This window comes from Labrus mixtus, chromosome 12, assembly GCF_963584025.1.
Source record: "Labrus mixtus chromosome 12, fLabMix1.1, whole genome shotgun sequence".
Classification (NCBI taxonomy): Eukaryota; Metazoa; Chordata; class Actinopteri; order Labriformes; family Labridae; genus Labrus; species Labrus mixtus.
The window spans coordinates 5,975,605-5,989,799 of NC_083623.1; the positions used below are offsets into that span (position 1 = coordinate 5,975,605).

Genomic DNA, 14,195 nt, shown 5'->3' on the forward strand with positions numbered 1-14,195 from the left:
GCGATCCACCTGCTTTATAAACAGGTGGATTAAACGGATTAAAGCTCGAGTAGTGTTTTAATGAAACACACAGCTGATGGAGAAAGTAAACAGCGTTGAGGAAATATGAAGACACTTGACTATTTTCTCAGGCCGACAAATCATTCCTCAGTTGTTCTTCTTCACTTTTAACAATTTAAATAAGATTAAGGGCACGACGTGAAACAGAAACGAATACAAAACAACACAATATACAAACGTAAAAAAATTCATAACACTAATTGTGTTAGGGTTGCAAAAAAAAAAGTTTACCCATATCACATATGCTCCATATATTTTACCTTATTTTGGTTGTATTGCACCGTGGGACGGAGACAAACACAATTTCGATTCCACTGTATGTCTGGCATATTTTGAAATCGACAATAAAGTTGACTTTGACTTTGACTTTGAAAACATATAATTCCCTACAACCTTAATGGGAGACGATACAGAGTCCCCCCGATGTAAACTGAACCACTATATAAACACGTTTTTGTTCCCACGTCGATCAAACTTCTGAATAATGTTTGTGAGGCGGTGTGGGTTGTGCGATAGCGTCATGGTGTTCCTCTATGTTTTAATATTCTCCTACCTTTGTTCTCTTATCTCCCACGCTGTGTTTTTTGCAGAGCTTGTGTAATATGTGCACTATATGCTGTGTTGTCTTGCATTGGTGTGTGCCTTTCTGTTTACATGTGCAGGGGCGTCGTAGTGGCGGGAAAAGTGGGACTGACTACCCAGGGCCCCAGTGGGGAGGGGGGCCCTTCATGGGCCTGAAATTAAAAATGTATTTCTTATTTGGCTTTTTTTTATTTAAGTTATAACCACAATAAGATAGCCAAAATTGTCTGAATAAATAAACAAAACATTCAGAATTCCTTTCTGGGGGAAATGTGGAGTTTGTCTCAAAGGCCCCTCTCCCCCCCTTCTGATTTGCGCAGAATGGTTTAGTCCGCCCCGCACCTCTCGACTAAATTGAACTGTTGGCAGTCAGTCGAGTCAAGAGTGAGAGATGTGGCAGGCTGCAGATTAAATCAGGTGTTAGAGGAATTCAGCCAAGAATATCGTTTGGATCATCGTCTCTTATGCGTAAATGAATCATATTAATCCCCTTCATAGATTCTATTTCACACGACCATATTTTATACAAATATTACATCGCGGTCCACTTTGGAGCGATATTTAGCGTCTTTCCCAGCGAGCTACAGTAACATATTTGATATCAACAGATTCTTTGTAAACTGTCAATTCGTATGATATCAATGTTGTCGCGCTAGCATCAAAACTGAGTCCGCGACTTCTGCCCAAAAAACAATATTTTGAACGTCAGGTGAGACAAATTAAAATGAAAAGAGAAAAGAAGAATTAAAGTGAAGTCAGAACTGAGAAGAACTATTACAGTGTGTAATAAGTGTGGTGGAATCTAATTCAGATTTATTGTATGTTTACAGTTTATCATTAATGCCAGTAGAATTTTTAATTCAATAAGATCACTTTAGACAATAAAAGCTTTTACAACATTAACTATAGCAAGTTAATAAGTAAAATAATGCTGCTGGAAAAGCTTCAAATGTCCGAAAGGTGCAAATATTACAAAGTTTGAATTATTTTTAAACTATGAGTAAATATTACAGTGATTATTTATCTTCCATTTTCAGGGTGTAAAACAAAGCATAGTTGTTCACAGTTTTTATGGGTCATTTGTGTGATGGAGGTGCGGTCATAGAAATTAGTTTTGGCCGTGGTAGGGGCCCAATGTGATATCTTTTCATGGGGCCCGGAGTTCCTGGCGGCGCCCCTGTACATGTGGATGTGGTTTTCTATTGTTTTTTTATTGATTGATTCATGGTGACGCAGCTGAATGTTTGGCTGCACTGCGTCGGGAAACAATATTTAATATTTTCAGTAAAGTTGGCAGAAATGACTTCTTGACAGATAGGTTTAATTACCATAGCATCGTGAGCCAGATGAGCAGTGGTCGTACTGTTACCAAATGTTAAAGGATCTCGCTGTTATTCCCCCACAGCTGAGGGTCCTCTCCTGTGGACGACCACAGATGTTGCAAAACCGGGACTTTATGAAACACTTGAGTGGTTGCCGTGTTACAGGAACAGGAACTTCGGGTTCATAGCGAAAAACAACACTGCCAAAAGCTGTGCTTACCAGCTGGAGCGGTGGTTGTTATTCCCGGAGTGTTTGTTTGGACGGATAATTCGATTTATGTTTGAACAGGGTGCAACGTTAGACTTTATACTGAAGCCCTTAATCTCATTTCAATTGTTAAAAGTGTAGCGAAAAACAGAACAACAACTCAGGAATAATTTGTCCGCCTGAGAAAACGTCACCCAGGGAGAAGATGCCAACTGTTCTCTGAGAATAAAACAATGTGTCCGTTGTCAGAGCAAGTAGCCTATTGCAACACATATATCGCTGTCAGGGGTTGGTGTTGACCTCTAGTGGCTGACGGGAGAAAAGGAGGAGGTCAGGCTACGAACATTGTGTGAGAGGAAGTCGGCGGTTGGATGGTTTAACAAAAGTCAGCATTGTCTTATTTCAGCTAAGATAACGTACTTGAATATAATTTACTTAACCAAAGATTCTCTATAACAAGAGATCGATTGGGGCGGCTGTGGCTCAGTTGGTAGAGTCGGTCGTCTCTCAACCGGTCAGGTCAGGGGTTCGATTCCCAGCTCCTGCAGCCACATGTCTGATGTGTCCTCGGGCGAGACACTTAACCCCAAGTTTCTCCCGCTGCTTCGTTGCCGGTGATTGAATGTGTGTGCATGAATGGGATTCATTAATTCTGATGGTCACTTTACTCAGCAGTCTCTGCCATCAGCGTGTGAATGTGTAGGTGTGACCCGCGGTGTAAAAGCGCCTTGAGAAGTCAGAAGACTTGAATCAGAATCGGAATCGTTTTTTTATTGCCAAGTACATTTACACATACAATGAATTTGTCTTATTGGTGCTAAAACAGTTAAAAGGAAATAAAGCAAAAGTCGCAAGAACCTAATTAATGAAATATGAAAGCAATTACAATAAATACCATACAATTTAAAAATGTAAAAATATAAGAAACACAAAATGTGCAATGGAGGATCTGTGCAAAAAAAAAAAAGCGCTGTAGAAGCTCAAGTCCTTTAACCATTTATCATTTCTTACATTTGAGTGAGTAGACTCCTAAGAGGAGCAGAGCAGTGGTTCAATGTGACATGGATACAGGAAGTAACTCAAACTCCGCTGTCTGATTTCTGAGCTATAAAAAAAGGGAACGGTTCGTACATAAACCAAACCACTATCTTTCCCAAAACCTGCAAGTGTTTAAAAAACAACAAAGTGTTCCATTTGAGTCCCGTCCTTACTCTCCAATAATCTGATGTTTTGCTTTGGGAGTCGACCTGTTCCGTCTTTAAGTACGAGAGACGTGTCGGGAGAGAAGAACAACACGTCTCACGTGTCCTCAACATGACCTTCTCTATTACTCAAACAAAACTTAACGATGTGTTTCTTTGTTAACAATGCGGGAAAAGACCGCTTTCTATGTTTGGAAAAAATGAAGAAATTAAATGTGTGATTTATTCTACGAGTTCAGGGTGTGTTTACTGAGTGTGTGTGTGTGTGTGTGTGTGTGTGTGTGTGTGTGTGTGTGTGTGTGTGTGTGTGTGCATGACTTCTGAACAATCCTGTGTTACACTACGAGCAGCTTCAGTGAACCTGTTCCCTCTCCCTGGCTGCAGTTTGCATTATTTTTGACTGAACACGAGGGAAACGTGACGCATGAGCGAGCAGTAAAAGGAAACGACTGCTGATGTCGATGTCCAGATGTGATGCCCCTTCAAAATAAATTGCCTGCACCATTGATCACCATGCACACTGATGAAGAGAACTTAAAGAAGTCTCTTTTTTTTTCACTTCTTAAACCACATATTTTGGGGGGCTTTTTCTCCGAGTGAACTGGGAAAAAAGGAATTTCCTCAATTATCTCAGGGGATCACTTTTCAAACTCTATTGTTTCAGGTTGATTCTCTTAATGAAGTCTCTCTGAACATGAAGATGTTGATGCACACTCAACTGCGTGCCTTCAGTTATTCATTTGCCCCGGCAGCAGCAGCAGAGTGAACCGACGAGTGTTTTACAAGCTTTCTTTTGCCCTGCATTTTATTTCTGCCCAACCTTATTTAGAAAGACTTAATGTCATTGGGTTTATCTAAAATGTTGACTTTCTCTTGGTGTATTGGTCCATAATAAATAAAGTAAGAAGAAAATATGAAAACAAGTACCACAAATGTAAAATACCCTAAATATAAAACAAAAAATACGGCAAATGTTTCTGTTTTTCTGGGCTGCAAGGTTTCCTAGACAATGAGGTAGGAATTAGCAATTTTGGGGCTGAAAAGGTATACATGTTCTACGTTTCTGTTCATTAATATTGTCATACAATGGTGCTAGAATACATCAGTGAGAGAGATGATCACACAGAGGGTCTGATTACGTCCGCTAATAGCTCTAACACATCATTTAGTCTCGTTATCTGCTCGTCTCAAAGAATACAGCGCTAATGATATTCAGGTGCGCACACGCCCAACAGGTCGTCCTGCTCTGTGCCGTTTGCTCTAGTTTTGCATCTGAATTTGCAGAGAAGCTGTAATGCACCTTTTGAATTTGAAGCTTGATCCAAAGGTGACTGGACTTGGTTGAAGATCTTTTGAAGACGTTTTCATGATCTCAAGATCTTCAACCAAGTCCAGTCGCCTTTGGATGAAGCTTCAAAATGTACCCTGACCTGGATGACTGAGAACCTACACAGACGTCTGCTCCGTCACTTTGAGCAGAGATGCACTCTCATGCGGACGGAGCAGCACACTTTAGTCCACTTAAAGATGATGAGCTAGGAGGGGAGGGGGAGCTACTTCAAGTTTATTGCCCGACTTGAAAAATGTGATATAAGAAATCTTGCTCTCTGAATGAAGCATGACTCATAGAAAAAAAATAGCACTCGCTTCCTGATCATTGTAAAGTTTGCGCATGACATCCCTTAAAAATACTACAGCGCAGTTACCGCCTACTCCCAACAGAAAGTCATCATTCCACTCTAACTGTGTATGGTTATATGTGCCTGTGTTTGTGAATAAGAAGCTTTTTGCAATTAGGCCGATTAACATAGAAAGGGGGATATGTTTGCTCTGCAGCTCAGTTAGTGGTACATTGAAGTTTGAGTTGGTGTCTTTTGGACTCATTTGCACTGGTTTAGCTGGTGCAAAAGCTGTGCAATCCTTTGGTGAATCAGACCCAGAGTTCTGTATGTAAAAGCTTGAATTTGAAAGTTTGGGTAATACTTTCAAATCTGTCTTTCTTCTTCTTCCTTTCAACTCAGCCTGTCGTTAAATTTAAGTATGTTTTCCCCCTATTCTCTGCAGGAACTGGTCTGATCTGGATGGACGACGTGGCGTGCACAGGGGCCGAGGACACCATCCACCAGTGTAAATTTCCTGGCTGGGGCAAAACAAACTGCGGCCACGTGGAGGACGCTGGTGTGACCTGCACCGTCTGAACCTCTCATACACCTGACTCTGATGCAGCCGTGGAGTGTCTCCTTTAACTGTGCCTTTTTATATAAACTCTTAAGAAGCTACAACTTGCACAACAACTTACCATTGGCGAGGGGTTCCTTAAAGCAGAATGTGTTTTGTTTTTCCTCTGAAAGAAAGTGCCTTCCTTCCTGGAGAAGCCCTCCATGATGTGTATGACGGATATCTGCAGCTTTTTTGTCACTGCAGCTTTTTTTTTTTTTTATGTCCTGACCGAGCATGTGATCATTTTTTTTGCTTCAAGACTGAATCAGGAGAGCAAAGGAAATGCACATATTTTCAAAACTTTGCGCTTCTTTTCCACACGAGCTGTTTTGTTGGGGATGATCGATGACAGGAGTTTGCATCGGGACAGCGTCTTAAGACCGAAGAGTGAAGATCAGGGGTCGTCCAGAGGCTCGCGCTCCACGACAAGCTCTCAGAGGCTCTCATCCAGGGTTCCCTGTTTTGAACCCTTTAGCGTAAGAAAAGCCACTTTATCATTCCAGAGACTTCCTTCATCAGCTGTCGACTCACAAGAGGCTGAGAAGCTCAAAACGGCACATAAAGAAACTTGACAAGTTTCTGTCAATAGAAAGTGTCTTTCCTCACAGTATTATGTAGATGCTTAATATACACCGTGCTGCTTCATTTTATATCATACAGCTCTCTACATAGTCAGCAAACATTTGATGATTTGCAGGTCAAACAGAGTTCAACTAGAGAACATGTAGGGTAAAGTTTCTACTTTCACTTTAAAACACGCTCTGTGGGGTTTCATGTAAACCAACAGAAGCTCTTTTTTTTACATTCAGTGTTACTAACCATAAACACGTCGTGTGCGTCCTTGGTGTTGGGACAAGCATGTCGGGTGCATTATCCTTCCACATGACACATAAGTTTTTGTTTTAAATTGTTTCTGTCTCGCATTATGCCGCCAACTGTCGAGCAGCCTTAAAGTGTCAAATCAAAGGGAACGGGGCAACAGTGTCTGCATGGTCATGCAAAGCAACGCTTCAGCTGTTATTACATTGCTCCAGTGTGCTACAGTACCAGTAGTTATAAACTCACACTGGATGTATTTTAATTACTTTATGTAGTGTTTGAATCATTTTTACATTTTATACACAGATAGTTATGCATACAGGTTTGTAGATGTATCTTGCTCTTTCAGCTTACAAATGACGCTTTCATCAACCTTATCTGTGGCTACAACAGGAAGCTGTAGGCAGGTAGAGATTATGTAGAATAATAATCGAGATGCTCAGCACCAGCAGGACGAACACAAAGCTGATGAAGTGGAGCATGTTTAGGCTCAGAGGTTAACTCGTTGGTCCTGTGCAGAGACTATAGCGCTTGAAAGTGCCTCGGGTTAGTCTCTCACCCTCAGTCATTTACAGCAGTGGTTCTCAACTGGTGGGTCGGGACCCAAAAGTGGGTCGTGAATGTGTGCCTTGCAAAAAAAAAAAAATCTGTCAAAAAAGTACATGATGCCCTTTTTTTAAATACATTTTTTTGGGTTCTGTCGGATGTTTTGCACCGCCTGAGGTCCAAACTGCAAAACTTTTCATTAAATAAATCTGTCTGCTTGAGAAATATCAGAAATGTTTGTCATCAATCAATCAATCAATCAATTTTTATTTGTATAGCGTCAACTCATAACAAGTGTTATCTCGAGACACTTTACAAAAAGCAGGTAAAATACCTTACTCATTGTTATGTTACAAAGATCCGGTCTATCCATCATGAGCACTTTAGCAAAGCAGCAAAAGTTGTTCTGGCAGGCCGTCAACCTCGAGGAGCCTAGGAGAGCTCAAGAGCTCCCAGGAAAGTAGGTGGTTAGTGACTGAGATTTACAGATAGATACATGCAGTGATATGAAGTACTGTATATGCACAGAGAGAGAGAGAGAGAGAGAGAGAGAAGCTCAAGGTGCCAGTTCCCACGGTAGTCTAAGCCTATAGCAGCATAACTAGGAGCTGGTCTACACCAGCACCAGCCCTAACTACAAGATTTATCAAAAAGGAAAGTTTTAAGTCGACACAGTTTGAAGGAGTTGCTGGTGGGTCCTGATGATAGACCAGTTGAGAGCCACTGATTTACAACACACTCTCTTATCCCTGTTGACGACTCTATCCACACTCCTGTCCTCTAAAGGCATACAAATAATCAAAATAAATAACCTTAGGAAAGTTTCTGAAAAGCAGATTAAGAAAATATAGAAGCTTAAAAAATAAGCATTTTTTCTGGGTAGTTGGTGGAGAACAAAAACGGAGCTCAAAGGAGAGTTGAGATGAGGAGGACAGTATTTGCTACAACAGCTTAATAAGAGTTTTAAATATTCTTTATGTATGCTGAGCTGTTTTTAAGCTCATTAAGAAGTTATCCCACAAATTTGTAATCAACTAATTCAGCTTTTTACCGCTTTTTTTATTTATTTTTTTACCGCAACATCTGGAGGTCGTTTTAACCTGCTGATTAACAAACATGTGCCTAACAGTTTTCAATTGAAAATGAAAAACATGCAACTAAATATTAAGAAAGTGTTATTATCGGTTGACAGATGAAGCAATCATGAAGGAGAACAGATGAGTATAAACAGATGGACGTATACGGTTTACAACGGACCGTCTGTCGGGGGTTTTCTGCCAAGCACTGGATTGTTCTAGCGTCAGTGAGGAAGTGTATGCACACATAAAACACAAGTGAATCCAACCATAACAGACTAGTTTTATGCCTTTCTCAGCGGGGTTCGGTTTTTACTGCTGCCCTCAAATAAATTTTAAAAAAGCTGATACCTCCCAAGTGTTTGTTTCTTCTTCCGAGCCAGCAGCCACTGAGCTGCAGGTTGGAATAAGATGTACGCAGGACCCTGCCTCTTTACCCAGTCATGTTTTATATTTGAACAGGGAAAACATCTTTACTGCTCCTTTAAAACAGCCAAACTATTTTTAAAAAATGTACGATCTCCCCCTAAGGAGCTGTAGTTGAATTCCCACTCTTCTCATATTCTGCAGTGAAATCTGTCTGTGCAGATCCGTCCTCCTTTAAACAGTCTGGCCCACTTTCTTCACATGAAACGTATCTGCACGCATAACGTCCGTTTAAATGTCGGCGGTTATGAATTTGACTTTATAAGGCAAATTACCTTCCCTACCTCGTGTTCAAGTGCCTCAGTGTTTGTGTTTGAAACCACAACGTAACCACAGAAGACAAATTGAAGAAGGGAAAAGTGAAAATGAGGTGAGAAACCAGACCGTATAGACTGATGTGTTTTCAAAAATTCAAGAGCAATGAGAAAAGGGTCTTTTGTTTTCGTGAAGCCTGGTTGGGTAACCACCAGTCTGCAAAAATAAGTAATGCATTCTGTGGCCAGCAGGGGGAGACATCATCAGTGTCAGAGAGAGAGATCTGACGTTCTCCTGATGGGCTCAATCCCTATTTTTTTAAGTTTTCTTAAATCCTTCAAAACTGTTTATTCTTTTCCAGGACAACAGATCTTAAAAGTAAATATTTAACCTCAACATCTGGATGCCTTTTAAGCAACCTGCAGATCAACAAACATGTGCCTTACGGTGTTGAATTGAAAATGAACAAAAGCATGAATTTCAAAAAAGGGTTATTATCAGTCACAGCAGTGGACAGATGAAGCAACAACGAAGGAGAACAGATGAGGGTAAACAGATGGATGCATGGAGAGGCTTTCTCAGAAAAATAATTGTAGTTGTATTTGACAGAATATACACAAACGTGCCTTTCATAGTCAATCAAACAATCACGAGCCATCACAGCTATGAGGTATCAGGTAGCGTTATCAGCTTCTTCTTTTTTACTTGTCTGCCACTGAGGTGAGAACTTAACGCAACAATAAAAACAAGTCTCTGGTTCGTTCTCTTTGGCAGCACTTTCAGTTTCAGGAGGTTATCGCTGTGAGCTCTTGATTTGCCTCTTTTCTTTCCTCTGACCTGTGAATATTGTTCTTTTGTCTTTTCAATATGCACTTGTTTGGAAAAAAAAAAAAAAGTATAATTTTGAGGACTTGCAAAAAACAACAGTGTGTCAAGACAGGTTGAGATCGCTTTACCGCCTGTTTAAGGCCAGATCCCCATATAGGACGATGCCCTGCAGGCTAAGAAAGTAGCTTTACAGCCTGCACATGTGATTATGAGTGGAAATACCAGTAATGTGAGTAATGATTCAATAACACACAGAGCATTGAGCCACACATTTAATGAGTAAACTGAACATTGAAGGAGAGCTGGCACTTTTACCTCCTGTATAGGGGTAACTCAGGATCTAACAATGCAGTGCCAAGAGAAATGTGAGAGCTCTTACGCTCGGATGCAGACCAATGTACACAATTAAATCAACAGAAATATTCACTATAAGTCTCCTCCGGTTGATTGTCTGTTCATAGCCGTGTCCGTTTTGACCGATGTTCCTTCAGCCTACCAGATATCAAAAGGAGAAAGCTTTTGTGATGTGATTTCCTTGTTGCCTTCAGGGGAACCTCAGATCAGGGTTGAGGCCTCGTGGGGTCAAATAACTCAAATACTGAACCATAGAAAGGGGCTTTTGAAAGTGACAACACGTTGCATGGCAAAGCAAGTCAAACCAAGTGCACTTAACCACTCAAATGTGTCCCTTTCTTCCAGTATTGATTTAATGGTGTTGTTTTTCATGTATTCCTGGTTGCAAAAAAATGCCTTTCTGCTATATACTGTGTGTTGACATTTGTGTGAACATGCGTCTGTTTTTTATTACATTGTGCTGGTCATAACACATATAAGAGCTTTGGAGTTAAGATCGTAAATCAAACACAATTACGTCAAGAAGAGACTCGATACGCTGCTTCACATGTCCGTCAAGAAAACACACCTTGTACTTTCTGTTCTGTTGATTTGTACCACTAAATGCTGCATATGCACTGCTGAAATAATAAAAGTGTAGATTTGTGTTTTCACAGGTGAACTTCGTTTTTTCTTTTTCCTGATAACATGGACGTGAAACTCTTAAGATGTCATCAGGTGAAGAGGGAGGGAGGAAGTTGGCTTGGACGTGTGTGTGCGTGTGTGTGTGTGTGTGTATGTGATCAAAAGCACTGCAGCATGTGAATGTGTACACAGTATATGCACCTTGACTGTCAGCTCTGCACATAATTACATGTATGAATGTTTCCACATGTGAGGCGGATGTAAAATGATTGACCTCACTCACACATGGTCGACAGTCAGAACAAAGTCTGTGAAGCTGGCTTGACCCCGGGTCGGCGTGGTTTTACTTATCCTCCAGAAGGAACTTCTTATGGCCTTTTTATTTGGTACAGTAAAATGTCAATCAATCAATCAATCAATCACTTTTACTTTTTTATTGTGTAGCGCCATTTCATAACACATGTTATCTCGAGAAACTTTACAACGGAGCAGGTGAAATGCCTTACTCAAAAGACCCAACGTTAAGCCATCATGAGCACAACACTCAGCAACACTTAGCAAAGTCAGAGTGGCAGGTCACACCTACACATTCACACTGCAGAGGCTGCTATGTAAAGTATCCATCAGAAGTAATTAATCACGTGCAGCGGGAGCAACTTGGGGTGTCTTGCCAAAGAACACATTTTACATGTGGCTGCAGGAGCTGGAGATCGAACCACCGACCTTCCGGTTGAGAGACGACCGACTCTTCCGCTGAGCCACAGCCGCCCAAATTAACTGTAATTCCTGTTTACCACACTTTTAGCCACTTGGGCTAAGCACAAGAAGCTGCTAAGTCCTGACCAAACATGACATTAAATCCACTTATACAGATAATGTTTCTTCCTTTATCTCTGTTTTTGGTCTCCATCTCCTGAGGTAAATAATCGGTTCATCAGCTTCCAAATGCTGAACTACTTTTCCACACCAGCAGAGAAAATAAGGATCAGGATGTGACTCTAAACTCACAATACAAGCAGACATTTTCTACGAGGCCCTGAGGAGCCATATCCACTGAATAAGTGAATAAAACTTATGCCAAAACTTGGCCCAGTTTTTTTGCATTGACCACAACAAACATGTCCGAGAAAGACAATAGATGATGTCACTTCCCTTAAGTATCAGCTCCATGTGAAGGCAGCTGTCCTCCCTCTCCTCTCTTCATGGCATCCTTTGGAATTTATGAATGCTGGTCAAACTTTGGAGGCTTTTTGGTTTCTTTGACGGGCTCCAACAATGGAAGTATTTTTTTTAGTTTTCAGTGATTTTCAAACAGAAAGAGGAAGAAAGTGTCAGATTGAATGACCAATGCTGCGTGTTTGCGCCACAGAAAAGTGTCTTTCTTTGGCTGCAGTTCTTTGGATTCCAGAAGTAAAATAAGTCACATACTTCCTCTTGAAAAACATCAACCACAGAGAGAAAGATATGAACTGTGGAACTTGACACATTTATCCTGGGTGGTCTTTCACAAGTGATGCTCAGATGTCTTTGTATCCATGACCTTTAAATGTGAATGAGTAAAAAACATTGTCTATCTTTTCCTCTCAAGTAATTATTGCCTCACTTTGTGATACGACACGATACAATGCAAAAATGATATACGGCATGGTGCGGTATACCATAACATACCATGGGATGGGATGCGGTACAATACGATACGTTTCACTTTATTGTCCTCTTGTCTTGGACTCCAACTGCTGCGCACATCGAGCTGCCTCCACATAGGAATAAATGAATAAAAACAATAACCCAAATGTAAACAAAGAAGCACACATGCAAACCAAAGACAACACACATTTACCATTTTGGACATGATGTTAAACAAACGGTTGTTATATCTGAGCATAAACATGCTATTTTGCCATTTGGTGGGTTCCTATTACTTTAACATTTTTAACATATGAATGGTGTTTAAGACACTGAAAGAGTCTATAGTATATGATATCTTTTGTCCCATGTGTAAGAAGAACATCTGGTTGTGTCTGAATGAAATTTAGAGGGGAAAGGCGGCACATTTTAACTACGTTTGTGTTTGCCTCAGGGCTAAAACTGGAAACTTATTTCATTTTTGTTTTTCTCCTTCTCGCTGTACATGTATGGTTTCTGCGCTTTCCATGAGTTTGGGTTTTTGAGTCACTTGCTGTTTCCCAAGTGTAGAATAAACTTTTAAGCTGAAGTGGGCCAATTTGTAATATGATCGAGGACTCCAACAGCAACTAAAAGGACCTATGGTGCATTACAAATATAGTTACTGACTGCTAAGAGGAAACCCTACTGCTTTTATTCATTGTAAATTTGTTCGGTGAAGAGGCGCTTCTTTTTGTGCACATAAACACCATGAAGCCTCCAAAAGTAAAAGTCTTTACGATTACGAAACATCTCGCCGTGTTTTCTTCACGCTACACGAATGGCAGTAGATTCCTCTTAATTATGTGTTCACATAGTTGTACAAAATTGACGTACTCCACATGTTCATGACACTGGGCATCCTCCTCTCTGTCCTTCAGGCTGTTTTTCTGTGGTCTGACCAGAGAGTAACCCGTCCTTGTTCTATGAAACGCACCACAACATGTGGCAGCAGAGCCCGCAAACATGAGCTCATTTCCCTGCAGGGGAAAGAGGAACGAGGAGAAACACAGAGAGAGAGAGAGAGAGAGAGAGAGAAAGAAATAGTCCCAGTCTTCCCATCTACATCCATTTGTCATCAAACCACATTCCTTGCTCCTCTTCCTCATAATGACACTGTTATCCCTCCACACAATGAGGAGACCAGGCTGAGAACATCTGCAGAATGTGAAGGAGAGGAGACAAAAAAAAATGGGGTCAAGGTCAGCTTCACCATCTGAGTGAGGGAATTCTTTCAGCCAAGTCCCGACATTAAAGAGAGAGCTAAACTCTTCTCCTCCGACTCTTATCGCCCACATGTACTCATGCATATAACACTTTATTATGAGGAGTATTGAGGGTTGCAGCAGGTCAGATTTACCAGTGAGGGCTGCACACTGTTCCTCTCTTTCAAAGAAGGCAATTAAGCATGCATGGAGGAATATATCCATCTATCCATCTATCTATCTATCTATCTATCTTAAATGTTTTTTCTAAAAGTTTTGCAGTTATTGCCTTCACCAACCTGCATCCATCTTCCATAATAAAGCATTACCTTGTAAGTCGACTGCCCTCTACTGGAGAAACGCTGTACATGAACTGTAAATAATTTTAAATGTATCTTGAATTTGTTTTCAGGTTACGCTGAGCCCTCTCTTTAATCACATTTTACCATTAAAGTTCCTTAAAATGGCCACAGAGCATAGTATGTATAGTTTACACTAATACAACTGCAGAATAGATCATGAAAGTTTTGAGATTTCCAACCGCAAACGACGTGCGTTCAGTTTGTCCCTCTGTGGCTTCCGTACAGTCAACGAGGAAACAGTTTGAATATTCGGCGCGGTCGAACAGCAGTCAAGCAGTTTTGTTGTCAAGAAATTTGCAGGTAAGGTGACTAAATAATTTCTAAATAACAATGCAAAGAAGAAATCATTAATCAAACTGTCGTGATGTTAGCGAAAGCAACCTGTCAAATATTTTAGCGTCAAAGTTAACTTTGCAGTTGACGTTAGTTTTATCAAATCTT

General features: G+C 40.7%; 1 protein-coding gene and 1 long non-coding RNA gene across 2 annotated transcripts in view; both read left to right on the forward strand.

Moving 5' to 3' along the window:
* Positions 1-7,193, forward strand: part of scara5 (scavenger receptor class A, member 5 (putative)) — an 80,767-nt gene extending 73,574 nt beyond the window's left edge. The window contains exon 12 of the mRNA XM_061051687.1: positions 5,439-7,193. Within this exon, the coding sequence (XP_060907670.1) occupies positions 5,439-5,572 (134 nt within the window). The 3' untranslated portion in view covers positions 5,573-7,193. The remainder of the gene's footprint in view (positions 1-5,438) is intronic.
* The window catches only part of LOC132984754 (uncharacterized), a 296,934-nt gene that overhangs the window by 218,594 nt on the left and 64,145 nt on the right, over positions 1-14,195 (forward strand). The gene's annotated exons all lie outside the window — the stretch shown is intronic.